The sequence below is a fragment of the Parasteatoda tepidariorum genome, chromosome X2 (genome assembly GCF_043381705.1).
Source record: "Parasteatoda tepidariorum isolate YZ-2023 chromosome X2, CAS_Ptep_4.0, whole genome shotgun sequence".
Classification (NCBI taxonomy): domain Eukaryota; kingdom Metazoa; phylum Arthropoda; class Arachnida; order Araneae; family Theridiidae; genus Parasteatoda; species Parasteatoda tepidariorum.
Genome location: NC_092215.1, coordinates 50,907,544 through 50,925,036, shown reverse-complemented (window position 1 = coordinate 50,925,036; position 17,493 = coordinate 50,907,544). Strand labels below are relative to the sequence as shown.

The 17,493-nt window shown below is 29.2% G+C and overlaps 1 protein-coding gene across 2 annotated transcripts in view; it reads left to right on the top strand.

Annotated features, from left to right (window-relative positions):
* LOC107443799 (uncharacterized) overlaps window positions 1–17,493 on the top strand; it is a 406,219-nt gene that overhangs the window by 339,891 nt on the left and 48,835 nt on the right. The window contains exon 3 of one of the 2 annotated variants that reach the window (XM_043040926.2): window positions 5,500–5,541. The exons of the other annotated variant lie outside the window; for it this stretch is intronic. Within the exon in view, the coding sequence (XP_042896860.1) occupies window positions 5,500–5,541 (42 nt within the window). The remainder of the gene's footprint in view (window positions 1–5,499; window positions 5,542–17,493) is intronic. 2 annotated transcript variants of the gene reach the window in all.

The following is a 17,493-nucleotide window of genomic DNA, read 5'->3' as shown; positions in this document are numbered from 1 at the left end:
AATATGCCTATTTCGTAGGATGGTCCACATTGAACAGTTGACTCGCTACTTGTGACTGCAACATCATCCACCTTCTAGCGCTGTTGCTGTTCAGTTTCAATCACACACAACGTATGCACTCGACTGCTAAAGGCAACACAGGAGCAACCACGACCGTGAACTTAATGCAGCTCTCACGATCAGCAAAAAGTACGGTGATTTTAATACAGCTCTCCCTGCTACTCACAAAAAACAGCAATGAATCTACTAGTGGTATCCATTCATCGAATTCTATCACTGCTATAATTCTGGTGGGGGAGTACTGTAGCATATCTACCACTACAAATATACAAATCCAATTCACTGGTATATAAGACATGTTAATTTGATTCTATGGTAGGGTACGTTTTCATAGATGAAAGTTGACATGGTCGATAAATACTATCCCCACGAAACAAAACTTCCTAATATTACCCTTAAAAAATTTCATAATATTACTTTCTTATGCTTTTGCTCTTTGAGTTTCAGATTTAATATAAATATTAAGTTTTTCAAATGTATAAAAGTAATTATAAAAGAAATAAAGTATGTATAGGAAAAATAAATTATGTGACTTCAAATTGATATGAGCTCAAAAAAACAATCTCATTCAAGCAACATGATTTATTTATCGTAAATTACTTGTGACAAAAATACGCTCTTTTTTATATGATGACCCATATATATTTACTTATTGATGAGTTAGAACGATGGAGCAATTGAGCAGTAGATAAAGAGTGATCTTTGGTCTAAACCAATTAAGAAATAATTATTACGTCATTAATTCTTTTTATTTATCATCTTATTAAGAAGATGACAGCACTTATCAGATATTAATTTTATTACCAGTTAAAGCAAATTAATGGCTTATTATTGATACATTTCAAGATATTTTCTAAGCTTTCTTTTCATAGGATTTCCCGTAAATATTAAAAGATCATTTATCTTTCTAAAATATAACAACTTGTCAAGACAAAAAATAATCTTTGAATGATAAGAGATTACTGTTAAAAGATAAAACAACTATGAACTTTGTTCTATCTGTCATATTGTATATATCTCTTAATGTCTACGCAATGCTTGTCTTGTCTCGGAAATATACAATCTCTTATCTCATAAGCTTATGCGAGTATTTTTCTAAAATGTATGCGTATATACGTTTTTATTCAATTCCTCACCCAAAAAGCGATATTAGTTTTATCTACCATCAAACGCATTTGTTTTTCTTTGGATCCAATCATTATCTTGTATCTTTGGTTCTACGTATTCTCTTCTTTCAAAGAGATCTTTTATATATCCTCTTGTAATGTAGATCTATTATTTTTCATCGAATATCAAAATCTCTCTTTCTTTTATTCTTCAAATAGTCTTAAAAGATCACTGGTTGCACATTTTTCCAGCTGCTTACAAATGGGATATTTAAAATTGTCATGTTTAGAATATTGAAATTAATGTTGTATTACTATTTTTATTTCATAACTGTCGTTGAACAGCTGACCCAAATTTTAGTTTACGACTACTAATCTTCAGCTCCGCCGCCTTGTAATTTTGAACTCAATCTAAAAGACAAGGATTAATGCCCCCAGAAGAATGATTTGTTATAGGAACATGGAGGACATTGTGACCCAACAGATTTAACGTGCATCGTAACCATTTACTACACGGGCAGTCATCGGCAGGCGCGGATCGGACCTATGACCTCTTGGACAGGGCCCCAATGCCCTATCAACCAGACTATACCGGCCTTGTATTACTGTTAGCAAAATTAGTAGTTAATATTATTAGTAGTATTAATAAAATTAGTAGTAGTATTTTATTTTTATTTTATAACCGTCGTTGAACAGCAGACCCAATTTTGGGTTTACGACTACTAATGTTCAACTCCGTAGCTTTGTAATTTTGAACCCAATCCAGTAAACAAAGGAACTCCTGGATCAAGTATTGGGAGAAATTTGCCTTCGTGGAGGACTAACCCGCATTTGCGTTACCCGGAGAGGAAAACCCCCCACTGTTAGCCTGGGTACTCTAACCCATGATCTGTCTACCACTGAGGACATTTTACGTCAGAACTGCGGTCGGTGCAAGCCGGATGCGGAATTCGTATCGACCAGCCATCTCTGGGATTCGAATCCGGCTCACCTCGTTGGAAGGCGAACGCTCATTCTCCTGAGTCATCGCGGCTCTTATTTGTAGTATTAGTAAAAATAAAAGGCAGTATTATTAGTAGTATTAATAAAATCAGTATTTAGTATAATTAGTAGAATTAATAGTTAGCATTATTAGAGTAATATTAGCAAAATTAGTATTTAGCATTATTAGAGTCATAGTCAAATTAGTACTTAGCATTATTTGTAGTATTAGTAAAATTAGTAGTTAATATAATTAGTAGCATTAGTAAAAATAGTAATTATGATAATTATTAGTAGTAAAATTATGTATCTAAAGTATCTATTTTATTTAAATTTGTCTGACAACAAGCACATTCTTTTCCCCTGATCCAACTATTATCATCTATCTCGAGCTATTCATTTCTTCTTGCAAAGGAACTTTCATATGTTTTCTTGAAATGTTGTTCTATTCTTTTTCATCAATTCACAATATTTATCTTTCTTTTATTCCTCAACTAGTTTTAAAAGATAATATTATACAGGTCGACATTTTTCCAATTGCTTACAAGTATTATATTTAAAATTACCATTTTTAGAATACTACAGTTAATGATGTATTAGTATTAGCAAAATTTGCAGTTAATATTATTAGCAATATTAGTAACATTAGTAGTTAATATTATTAATAGTATTAATAAAATAAGTAATTAGTACGATAATTATTATTACTGGTCTTAAATTTTTCAACTGCATACAAATAGGATATTTACAATTATTATCTTTAGAATATTAAAATTAATGTAGTATTGGTTTCAATAAAATTGGTAGTTTGCATTGTTAGTAGTATTCATAAAATTAGTAGTTAATATTATTAGTAGCTTTAGTAAAATTAGTAGTTAGTATTATTAGTAGCGTTAGTAAAATTAGTAGTTAGCATTAATAGTAGCGTTAGTAAAATTAGTAGTTAGTGTTAATAGTAGCGTTAGTAAAATTATTAGATAGTATTATTAGTGGCGTTAGTAGAATTAGTAGTTAGTATTATTAGTAGCGTTAGTAAAATTAGTAGTTAGCATTAATAGTAGCGCTAGTAAAATTAGTAGTTAGTGTTAATAGTAGCGTTAGTAGAATTATTAGATAGTATTATTAGTGGCGTTAGTAGAATTAGTAGTTAGTATTATTAGTAGCGTTAGTAAAATTAGTAGTTAGCATTAATAGTAGCGTTAATAAAATTAGTAGTTAGTTTAATAGTAGCGTTAGTAGAATTATTAGATAGTATTATTAGTGGCGTTAGTAGAATTAGTAGTTAGTATTATTAGTAGTATCAGTAAAATTAGTAATTAGTACGAGAATTGTTATTAGTAAAATCGATATTATTATAAGTAATTAATATTACTACAGGTAATCTAAATGTATCTTGTATCTTGAGCTACGTATTTTCTTTCTACAGCGTATCTTTTATGTATCCTCCTGTAATGTAAATCTATTCTTTTTCATCAGAATCACTCTTTCTTTTATTCTTCGAATAGCCTTAAAAGATTAAATAATACTGGACGTGCATTTTTCCTACTGTTTACAAAAAAGCTGTATGAAATTTTTGGTATTAGAATATTAAAATTTATATTCTTTCTTTGTCGAGAAGTCATTGTACTCCGTAAATCAGTTTTCCTTTTATTTTTCGAATAGAAACTCGAAGGTAAATTAGAGTGTCGTTTTAAGTCGTGTATCTTTACTCGCCACGGAAAAGTCATAACTTATTTTATATCCTCATAAATGATTGAATTGCCCACATCATAATTTACAAGTTTAATCGCGTAGTTACGAAGAAAAAAACAATACTTGTTTTTGAAAAAAATTTCCACAATGAAAATGCTTTGCTCATTTCTAAAAGAGTCATCTTTTATAAATTCTTTTCTTAAAACCTTTGTATGTAAATCTTTAGTGTATGTTTGTATTTTAAAATTCATTTTTAAAAAAAAACATGCGTTTGATTAATCTATGACATATGAGTCAAATACTTCTCAAACGCAATTTGTCGCCCTTATTTGGCATTTTGCCAATTTTTTCATTAAGATTAAATTATAAAATCATTTATAAATTTAAGCTATTTATGTACATAATGTACATTTGTGTACATGTACTGATGTGTTTATTGATTATGTGCATGTTATGTACAGGTACATAATGTAAATGTACATTTATGTACATAAATAGCTTAAATACTAAATAGCTTCTGTTTACAAAGGGTGTTTTTCGCTCACCGCCCTTGATGTTCATTTTTAGAAACCTACATAACGGAGATTGAAAAAACATTTTAATGTAAAACAATTTCATTAAACAAAGTACCCTTTTGTTCCATCAGACAAGCACTCTTCAGTTCCATCAGACAAACAGTCTAATTTTGATGTTTTCAATCCTACTTTCATTAATCTTGATCTCGATCGTAATTCGTCAGATTTCGGTGTCTTTTAATTAATATTAATTTGTGACATCAAATCTATGGATATTTTTATTTCTTTTTTTGCCAAAATTCATAAAAATACTTATTAAAGTTAGTGCTTACGAAACACCCTGTATAATTGAGAGTTTTCTAGTTTTTTATGCTTAGTTGTAGGTGGTCTACTACAACAGTTATTCTATTGTACTCCAAAATCCAAAAGAGGTAAGACCAAAGGAATTAAACCATGAGCGATACTGAAGGCGATAAGTCCATTTTTAAGTAACGAATAAAAAAAATTAATTATTCTACTGCTAGTTTTATTATCTTGTTCAGAGAAGATAATGTAGTAATAGGACATATGCATTGCATTATCAAGTCTTTGAAAGCGGAAATTAAAAGAAAGAAATTATGGTTACTTACCAATAAAAAGAAAGCAGTTTCATTAAATAATCTTTTCCAAAATAATTAAGAATAGAGCAATGGTTGTCATAATTCGGTTTTAAGACTTAACATGCTTTTAAATTGAAAGAAATTTAACTCGTTAATATATGAAAATCTGAATCTATTGATTTTAGATTTAATTCTGCATATAAGTCGCTGTTTTTGATCTGTTTACAAAGAAATTCGAAAACTGTACGTTAAGAAAGGTGTTTTGAAAACACCCTATAAGATTATTAATTTTACTTCATACATTATATATTTTAAGTATACATTTTTTAAGTATATATTTTTTAAGAATTATGCATCAACAATTACATATAATTTTATATTAAATTACTTATAATTTAAGTTTGAAAATAAATTTTCCTCAAACAGTGTCTCAGTTTAAAGTTTTATTCCGAGAACTGCTATATGATTGTTTATATTGTTATTAAGCTATTTTTTAATGTGTTATGCCATAAATCATGATTCTTAATTAAATTGACTTTTTTGCAGTGTGAAAAAAAACAATACCGAGCAAGTTAAAGCAGTAAACTTGTAAGTAAATTATTTGATTATCTGATCCATAAACAATTATGGATCAGGGATCCCGCTTAACAGTTAGAAGCACTAACTAGCTCGATAGCATAGCTTTTACTAGTTTTTATTTGCCTTATAATCATATATGAGCATGCTTTGCTTAGCTTTGCTTATTGTTTGTTACTGTAATATAAAATATGGTAAAAAATTAGTATTCAGAATTTTTTTCGTTTCTTTTTTTTTTAACTTCGTTTTTTTTTTTAAAAATTCTCTCAGCCTGCACTGAAAAAAAAGAGTATAGTCAAAACTACCAAAATATGGTAAAATTTTCCATGTTTCTGGTTCTATGGGAACACCAAAAAGCTTGGTTATTTTTTCCGCAGTGCTTTGGAAATGATTTTCGTAAAATTAGCAATAAAATACGGTTTTATAATATGTGATAAAATTCGCTTATTGAGGTAAAGTTTGATAATTTTATCATGATCCCTTAAAGCATGGCATAAAAATCCCATATTCGGTTAAGTTTACTTTACATTTTGTCTTTTTTACTAAATGTGTGGCAATAAGATCTATAATTTTTAAAACCAGAATTTCCGGTAAACCGTTACAGTGTAAACAGAAAAATTACCAAATAAATGGTTTAAATATGGTATATTTTGATTTTATTATCACAATTATGTTTCTGTTTTACTAAAAATGTCGTTACCATACGGTAAGGTAATTTTACCAGAATATTTTTCCGGATGATTCCGCTTAGTATTCTTTACTAAATATGTGTTAATAAGAGCTATAATTTTGAAAACCGTAATTTCCGGTAAGCACTACCATATGAGCGGAAAATTACCAAATGAATGGCTTAAATACCATATATTTTGGTTTTATTAACCAGAGTTATATTTTTTCGTTACCCGAAATTTCCTTACCATGCAGCACGGTAATTTTACCAGAATTTTTTTCTCCCAATGGATTCCGAAAAATTGAGCCTATTTTCACTTGTATGTAATATGAATTTCTCAAAAGTATATGCTTTTTCAAAAATAGAAACTAGTTAAAAAACCATCATTATACAAAGTCAAAAGTTTAAAATGAAATAAAAACTGTTGAAAGGCACCTTTAGTGCTATAAGAAGACACAGAATGAAGCATGATGACTCACTAATAAAGAAGCAATTTCGAAAAATGTTGGAAAGATCGAGTTTCGTTAAGAAAAATCATACGATTTCGTTAAAATATAATTATCAAGAATAACGAAATACTGCTGCAATATTACTGCAAAGATTGAATCTGAAATAAAATCGGTTATTAGTATTACTAAAAATAAGTTAAACAAATTCTTAAGAGAAAAGGCTTAAGATAAATTAGTTGAAAATTACATACGCTATACATACTTCTATTTCTGGCGTTCGAATCGAAAGATCTTAATAAGTTCTGTAAGGTTAAAAATGGATTATTAAAAGGCTTAGACTCATATAATAATATCCCACATAAATTGTTAACGAAAATGTCCTTAATGAAACAATTTAAAGATTTCGAAGTAGGCAATATGATGTTTTGTGGTATAATGATGCCATAAATATCACCTTCGGAAAAAAAGTAGTTTTATTTCATTTCTCTGCGTCCATCTACTATTGAGCAATTGAAAATTTTTTAAACTAATTTCATATTTGTTGCTAATTAAAACTCGATAAACGTTACTGGAATTTAAATATGCCTTTCTATTTATCAATCCTAACAAAAATCTTAAACGATATGAGTTTCATAAAGAAATAATATTTGAGATATTTAATATTCAAAATCTGAAATTTTTCATTAAATTTTTCTGGAAGAAACTTGCTAAAATTCAGATGTGCCATGCTTTCCAATCATTTCAAACAAAAGTTGAGGAACAAATTTGAATTTTAGAAATCGAGAGTTTATGACATACTCAGCAATGAAAATCTAAAATAATTTCAAGTTTAGTATTCAATTAATCCTATAGATTTTGCTGAACTTTTGATGTGCAGTATTACTTTTTCTCATTCAGAACAAAAGCATAAATAGTGAGCATGAGTTTTATAAATCAATAGTTTATTTAGATACTAATTATTTAGATACTAATTATTTAGATACTAATAATTAATAGTTTATTTAGATGCATTAAAAAATGACGTTAATCCCTATAGATTATAATAATTTCTATATATTATGTTTTGTTGTTTTTGTATAAAGGCTCTATGGATAATAAGGCTTTATAGGTTAAGGTGTTAAGGAGTATTACTGTTCACCAATGCAGACTCACAAATTTTCTGATTTACGTACTTATTGAGTTTTTTATTAAAAGTACAGAGCGTTTGTATACTTCTCTCTCCCTACGGTATTATAAGAGTCACTTTACAATCAGGCTGACCATGGCAGATTTTGAGATTTTTTTATTTATTCGAAGATATTGTTACTTAAAAAAATCATTTACGAAGGTGCGAATTTTCCAATACTTGAATTAAGAGCTACCCTGTTTTGTGATTGGTTTGGTTATTAACGTAGCATTAAGCAGCACTTATAAGCTATTGGCGACGGTCTAGGAAACGTTCTTAAGGGAGTTCTTAAAAAAAAATTTAAAAAACCACAATTTAAGCGTCTTTCCCTCGAGGCAAGGTTAAAATTTTAACTATTCAAAACATCGTGTCGTAAATCATTATCTGACCTTCAGAATAATCAAATAGTTTAAATATTTTAAAAACTACAAAAGATTTTTTTAAAAATAAGTTGGTGATTTGGCGATATTTTTTTACGTAGAGGAAAATCATACAATCACTGAATATTTTTATGAGCCAAGTTGCGTGGAGTGACTTTTTAAAGATTAAAATTATGGTATTACAAACGTTATTTATTTTCACTAAACTGAGGCTTTTCTTCATGTTGTCATTTTTACCCTATTACCAGAATTAGCATTGAGGGCGCTACTTAAAGATACATAACAATTAACCGAACACACATGAATTACTATTACATAGTGTATTATAAATAGTATTTATAAAAAATTGCTATTATTTATAAAATAGCATATTATTCATAAAAAAAGAATTTTTCATGAGATTGCAGAACCAAAGAAAATAATAGCGCATACGCGAACAACACTACCACAATTTTGGTCAAAGAGCAGATTTTGGTAATGATCCCCTGTCCTCCGCACCATTCTCCCCAACCGTACAACTATGCGCTGACCTTTCAGGCTCTGAAACAAGCGGAGACATTACATTAGAGTTGATCCTTTCCCACTAGGGCGTGATCGGAGTTCAATTAAACACACAGCCTTTAAAACGGTAAATTGAACCCCAACCAAAACCGTGGTAGGCGAAGATTGAAACCACCACACTAAGTGGATGTCCCTCGTTTTCTGAATTAGGTTTAAAATTACCGGATAGCGAAATTGGACATATATTTCCTTACACACCTTAGGTAGATTGGGTGTTTGTAGATTATGATAAAATAAAATAAAAATTTAAATAAAAAGAACTACATATACCAATATCAAAAACTTTTTTAGAAATTTAATTGCTTTTATATTGTTTAGACATAAATAAGAATAGCAAGAAAAGTATTTTCCGCTTCAATAATAAAACTTTCTAATAATAAACTACTCGTGCATTGAAATATTAATGAGTAAAATTAAATTGTAATTGGTCTGAAACTACTTCAGCATTTTATTGTGCCATAAACTATCGCTTTCATTTTACTCGATTTAGCTCATAAAAGTTTGTATTTATTCATTCTATCCTGAGTTTTGAAAGTGCTATTGTCATTGTAGACGTTTTCTCATCCTTTGAAAATAAAATTTTAAAGAAGGCAGTTAGAAAATAGTTGCTTTAAATTGTTATTTCCTTTAAAAGTTTAAACTTAAAGCTTTCATTCTTCGATAATTTTGGTGAATATTGTTATAAGTGCTTTAAGTTTAAACAATAGCTAAACATCTTGTTCAAACACAATAATTCACATAAAGTTTAACTTTAAAAAGCACTTAGTCTAATTTATATGTACATAAATTTCATAAATTAACTTTAAAAAGGAATTCATATAATAACTATATTCATGTGAACTATTCAGTTTTCTTTTTTGACTATGAATTCCAGCTTTCAATAAGCCAAGAAAATGTCAAAAATGGTTTAAATGTATATGCATTATTCACAACTTTTGTGCTAATAAAAATTTGCATTTTTAACATATTCTGTATATGTGTGCATTACATCAAGTATGTTGCATGATACCGTCCTCCGGGGTTACTTAGAACACCAGGGTAACTTAGACTTCTTGCAGGATAAATTTCAGACGCTGATTTTAACAACACGATTTTGAGTTTGATAGTTAATTTTCATGCTATAAGTTCCTTGTTACAGTTAAGATATAGATCACATATTTTAGTACATATTACAGATATAGATCACACATGAAAAGCTTTTATGCTAATAATAATTTACATCTTATGCATATTCTGTATATGTGTGCATTACATCAAGTATGTTGCATGATACCGTCGTCCTCTGGGGTTACTTAGAACACCAGGGTAACTTAGACTTCTTGAAGGGTAAATTTCAGACGTTAATTTTAACAACACTATTTTGAGTTTGATAGCTAATTTTAACGCTTTAAGTTCCTTGTTACAGTTAAGATATAGATTACTGATTTTAGAGCAGCGTGTGTATTTTAAAGTTAAGTTTTAAAGTGTATTAAACCCTTTCTGGTACTTAAGAGACTTCATGATAAATTTATACGTTTCAAAACTTTAAGCATTAAACTTATGCGTATTAAACAAAATATGCAATATGATACCTAATCTGGGGTTACTTGGTCAACCAGAGAACTTAGACTTCCTGCTTGATAGATTTCAAACACAGGTTTTAACAGTACTGTTTTGAATTTGATTATCAAATTATTTTGAATTTGATTTGATTGATTATTGGATATAGTTATAATATTTCAATATTGTGTGTGTGTTTAAAAATCAGTTTATAAAACTTTTCTTCTATTCAAGAGAATTTCCTCATAAATTTATGGGTTTCAAATATTAAATCACTGAACTCGTGTGTATTATACTAAATATGCAACATGATACCATCATCCGTGGCTATTTAGAACACCAGGGTAACATAGACTTCTTTCAGGGTAGATTTTAAACGCTAATTTTAGCAACACTGTTGATTTGAGTTTAGCAGTCAATTTTGATGCTGTAAGTTCATTGTTATCATGAAGTTATAGATCACATATTTTAATACTGTGTGTGTTTAAAGGTCAGTTTATAAAACTTTACATGTATTCAAGACTACTTGTATTTTACTTGTATTCATCTCAAATTTCTACATTTACTCGTAATTTTAAACAGTAGACCTTATAAATTCTTTCAAATATAACCTCAAACGGGCTTTTATTGGAAGGCTTACCTCATTGGTTATACTTCAATTTCGTTTTAATTTAATACATTTAAACTCATAGTGGTTTCTTATACGGGGTATGAACAAAACTGGCTTTGTTACCCCCAGTGTCTAAACTATGACTGCGAAGGCACTCAAAAAGTGCTTTTAATAAAAACCAAGGAAAGAATAATTTATTTTCAATTTTCTGAGAAGTGAAAGGAGGATATTACTCACTTTACTATTCTGTAGCTTAATTTACATAATTTGTTAGAAATTTTAAACATTCTCTAATTTGCTATATAAGTATGTTTAATTCATAAACATTTGTTTTTTTTTTAATTGACCTATTATATGTGTTATTCTGAGTAGTGATGGCTCAGTAGTTAAAGCACTGAACCATCCATTTTAAGGGTTTTATATCCTATTGGTGGCTTGAAGTCTGCCTAGCTTCAGATTGGTGGGTACACGCTTGTCTAGAAAGTGAAGGCGAACGGCATTCGGTGCTGACCACATTGCCGCCATCATGCTGTTGATCTATAAATTAAGGAGNAAAAAGTAAGCATTGTCATGAAGTCTGCCTAGCTTCAGATTGGTGGGTACACGCTTGTCTAGAAAGTGAAGGCGAACGGCATTCGGTGCTGACCACATTGCCGCCATCATGCTGTTGATCTATAAATTAAGGAGTCTTTACCTTCATAACCCCTAGCTGACAAATTGGCTTTAGAGTGAAGCTTTACTTTATTGTAAAGTCTATTCCAGATATATATGATTTATTGTAGGATTTAATAATATTCACATTATAGTATGACTTTTGTTATTCCTCAATATTTTTATCTATAAAATACATAACAGAAAACAAGTTTATTCTTTTTTTTAAAAAAAATCATGTTTTATTTTATAACTTTGAGCAGTCGAGATAATGTTGGTCTTCGCTTAAACCATTGTAATTGCACAGATGTGGAAGATAAACATCATGACATGTTTAGCTCTTACTTTTATTTAATATCGAATCTTCCAAAAATAAAAATTAGAAAAAAAACTATTTTCCTTTTTTTTTTTTTGCTATTAAATGCTTTGAACAATCTATGCACATTTATTTTAATTGACTGGCAAAGTAGGCAGGTAATGAATTTAAGTAATCCCGAATGACGTAAAATTTATTCGCTCACCAAGAAAAGATAATTTTAAATTATCGCTGCATTTTAGGTTTAATTAATAATCAACCAGTTGATGATTTCATTCAGTTATCAACCCCAATTATTTAATCGCATACATTTAGTGTTTTTTATTTATGATAAATTTAATTATTTGTTTTCTTTTATGTATGCAGGATGGTCTAAAACTTAGGCAAGTATTTTTTGTAAAAAACACAGGTTTTTAATGCAAAATTGAGAGTTTTTATTTATTCATAAAGAATATACAGTTATATATAGAATAACATGCAGGGCAAATGGCCTTCATAGCTTTGCTGACACATTTGAACTTCTTGGTCGAAATTTCAATGACCATTGTTGACCATTGAATGACGTAGATACAGCGTCCGATTTCCTCCTTCAAGGTGTTAACTTTCATGGCCTAGTCATCATAAACTTTAGACTCAAAAGGAAAAAAAAAGATCTTACGTCAGTGATCACATGATCTAGAGGCAACCAATTCTGATCACTAAGATGAGAAATTAGGCGAGTGGAACTAGACAATGCTTCAATTCTTGCTCAACGTCAAAAATACGTTTTATTTCGAGTAGTGCTCAATTTTTAGGAACCCTCAACTATCAACTCTCTTTTTATTTTTTTCGTTTCATTGCACATATAAGTTTATATCGCTCATTTGGTGAAGCAATGACGTAACTGATAACTACTCTAATTATCAGTTACGTCATTGTTGCACCAAATGAGGGATATTAACATACTGCTTAAATTTTGGAACAATCTTTATTTAATATTAAATGCAAAATCTCAGAGCATCTTGCATTAGATCTGCGGTTAATATTTCATACTAAAAAAACAAGCTGCGAATTATTTGTATTTAATTACTAGTTTTTTTTTCTTTTTTTTTTATTTACTATAAGAAATGGGCACTCAAATTTCACGAAACTTTCTTTGCTTTTGTCAAAACTGAGTTAGGAAATAATTATAGTCACTTCTTCCAGGAAACGAATTTTGCCAAAATTAAGAAAATATTTCATCATTCTACCTTTAAACAAAAAAATAAAATCTCGTAGCTCTTAATGTATCTAATTTTTCTCGTAATCCCTTTGTTGCGAGTACCATATAGGTTGATCAAAGTATCCGAAAGCACACAATGAGGACACATAGAACACAGAGATATGTTGTAACATATCTCTGTGTTCTATGTGTGACTATGTAGACTGGTGTACCAGTGCCCGAAATGGGATTCAAACCCGAGATCTCCTTGGCCCCAGGCCAACTTGGTAGCAGGCCGTCGCTTTATTTTCGATTATCAAGTCTTCTTTCCAGCTAACCATCTCCCATAATGCACTTCGATGAGGTTTCGAGTTGAGGAAGTATTTTCGTCATAGATTTGATAATTCGTGTTTCGTCAGAAACAACGTGATTTCGTGACGAAATTATTTCCAAAATTAACGAAATACATCTCAAGGATTGCTAAATCGTCCAAAGTGAGGGTTATATTTCTGAGAGAGTTCTTATTTTGCAAAAGTAGTGTTTGTTTTGATATAATTATCAAAAGGAAAATGTTTCAAAAAAATAAAATTTATTTATTTTCGACAATAGTTTCGTTCAAAAGTAAAAAACCTTTCCTTTAAAAGACAAAAGTTAGATTAAAATTTTNTATAGGTATATATATATTTCAAATAATTATTTGATATTAAATTTTTACAATTAAATAACGGATTATTTTTTTAATATTTTATCGGAAGTTTCAATGCTAGTTTAATAATAATTATATTTTATTTTTTATTTTATTCTTGCAAAAAAAATAAGTTCGTAATACAACACAACTTGTTATAGAGGATATTCTCAAACAAATATTGCTTCTTTATTTATTTGTCAAGAAAGTAATAATTAAATTCCTTTACGTTATTTAAATTTATCTAATGAAGTTTACACTGTATTTATAACACATGAAACTAATTGCATTTTAGAATAAGAACTTTTATTTTCTAGTTGACAACCCATCTATTGAAATTCAAAGAAAGTAAAACACAAATGAAAAAAGAAAAAATACTTAGTCAACATTTGATTAAGCTTGAAAAAGGAAAATAACGTGTTTCTAATTTGTTAAATAAACTGCTTTTAGATAATCTTGTTTAAAATTATAAGATTACTTCCTTTAAACGTTAAAACTTACTCAACTGTAATTACATTATTCTTTACCTTTGTATCAAATTTCTCATCTTCAAAGAATTGTTTTTCTATAACGGGCATTAATCATTGCAAAGGTTGTCAAGAACCTTGAAACGATTTATTACGCTACTAGATTTGTATGGTACCAGTTTCATAGCGTTATTGAGGATACGTACGAAAAATTGCAACCAATGTTAATAAACAGGATTGCTAAAAAGTAAGCATTGTCATCAAAAGAAGAAAAAAAGTGGTTGGCCTTTCAATTAATGAGCTCGTTTCAATAAAAATTTGAATATTTATCAAAGAGATAAAAGATCTTACATCATTTATAATAAATAGATTTGATGGATTAAAGGTATAAAGATAGAATAAATGATTTATTTTTCAAGTTGGATTATTCGAGACTAATATGAATATTTGAAAAAATATCGATACTATCGAAGTATTGATATTTATTTTAAATAGTGTCAGTTTGTATCGATATTTTAGGATGACAGTGTCGAAAAATTATTTTTTTAATATTATAATATAGTGCAACCATATTCCAATGAGATAAATTTCATTTATATACTGAGAAAAGTATGGTCAAAATTACCAGAATGTGGTAAAATTTACCGTGTTTCTGGTTTTTTGGGAACACCAAGAAGTTCGATAATAAAAAATACGGTTTTATAATGTGTGATAAAATTTAATAAACGTTGTAGAATTCGGTAATTTTATTATGATACCTTGGAACATGACATTAAAACCATTCATTAGGTTAAATTTACTTTTTAGTTTTGTATTATTTACTACATGTGTGGTAATAGGAACTGAAATTTTGTAAACCAAAATTTACCAAATGAATGATTCCGTATATTTTGATCTTAATTACCTAAATTATGTTTTTTTTACCTGAAATGTCAAAAATATACAATACGATAATTTTATCAGAAATTTTTTCTTTGCATGTACATTACTTAAGAAAGTAGCAATTTGTAGGTCACCCTGGCAATTATGCCACCTAACGCGACTGATTAATTGTGGCTCTAAGAGACTCAATAAGCTAAAAATGACATTATGAAACAAAATAAATAGTATCACAATTATTAGGAATAGTAATTTTATTTTGTATTTTCCCCACAATTATACCTTTGAGTATACTAGAGGCAATGTAATTAGTCTATTAGATTTGGCTGGCACCTGTTTCTTAGTGTATTGTGCATTGGTATGACAAATTTTAATAAAAGTAGATAAATGGGATTAAAAAAAGAAAGCATTGTAAAAAAAGTGATTGACCATTCACTAATGAGCTCACTTCAATAAAAATATAGATATTCATAAAAGAGATAAAAGGTCTTAAAGCGTATATAATAAATAGAGTAGATGAATTAAACATATATAGGGCAATTTTCACCATTTACAAATGTCGCATTTGTAGAATTTAAAAGTATTTAACTGAGTTAAAAATATTTAAGTTGTAGTACTAATTTTTTGTTTTGGAGTCATATACACTTACTGAATTTTTTGTAATTTTCATAAGTTTAAAAAAAAATTTAAAAATAAAAATTAGGTTTTACTGACATAACACAATATGTCACGTTTTTAACAGCCAGTTTTTTTTAAATCTAAATTTCTAAAAACTGGAATAAGTTTAAATGACATCATGACTTATTTTTGCAAAAATTATTAGAACTGCTTGAATTTTTTAAACTGAGTTTTGCGCTTTTAAATTCTGCAAATGAAACATTCATAAAAGGTGTAATTGCCCAGAAACAGAAAATATAATTTTTTTTTAAGTTGGATCATTCAAGATTCATATGAGTATTGTCACGGAAAAATTACTGATACCAATTTTTAAAGCCGAATTAAGCATCAATTTTAATTATATCGGTTTGTATCGATAGTTCAATCTGAAAATATCGACTAGTATCGATTACTTTTGTTTGACAGTATCTATAAAGTTATATTTTTTTATAGTTTAACCTAATAGTATAACTATATTTCAAAGAGATAGATTTCATTTATATTTATTTCTTGATTTTGCAACAGTTTGTGGGGCATTCTATCAAACTCGCAGTCAAATTAGGCCACCTAACACGACTAATTTATTGTGACCGTTGAAAACTCTTATAAACTAAAACTGGAGTTTAGAAACAAATTAAATAATATTATTGTTACTCAGATTAGTGAGTTTATTTCGTATATCTTTCATTATAACGTTGAAAATAGAAATTATGTAGTTTCATTTTATACTTGAATTCTAGTTCTTTCGAACCTATAAGCTAAATTCAACTTTTGTAGAAAATGCTTTGTTTGAACCTGTTGCCTACCACTATTACTTACACCGAAGAGCCATTACATTATGACCACCCTCCATCTATAACAATGGGCTCGCCCAGGTTTTCATGGTTTCTCGCCCAGGAACAATGCTTTCATGGGGCACATTATGACCCATAATCCTCATAGAACAATCCCTGACGTCTGTAAGCTACTTGAAAATAGTTGCAGACCAGGTTCACCCATTCATGGCAACAGTTTTTCTTTCGGGGGATGGTGTTTACCAACAGGATAATGCACCATGTCATAAGGATTGAATCCTCATAGATTGGTTCGAGGAACATTCCAGTGACTTTCAAGTCATGTCTTGGCCCCCAAATTCACCTGACCTTAATCCAATAGAGCATTTGCGGTCCTACTTGGAAAACCAAATTCGTGCTGCCATGCTACCCCCTCGCAAGGTGAGGGACTTGCAAGACCAGTTGGTGAGCGCTTGGTACCAGATACCTCAGACTACCTATCAGCACCTTGTGGAATCAATGTCACGGCGGGTGCTAGCAGTTTTGAGGGCTAAGGGTAGTCCTACATGTTATTAGCAGGTTGGTCATAATGTAATGGCTCTTCGGTGTATATAATTGTGGGAACTGGCAAATTAGGCTTTCTAAAAACTCGAAAAATATAGATAATAATATATTATTGATGACAATAAGTTTAAGCATGAATGGATGTAATGATTCTTTAGAATATCGATATTTTGTTTCGGTATAATTTATGGAATTCAAACTTTTCTAATGAAATTTTTCCATACTTTCTTTCAATACTATGTCACTAGATATGAGACAATCAAAATGATGGGGCTACTATTGTAAACTCAATTTTTATTGTAAGCACAATTTCAGATACTATTTTTATAGTATGTGAACAACAGGCTTTATGCTTATTTTATTCGAAATATAATAAACTATATTTAGAATGAACATCTTGAAATATAAAAAAATAAGT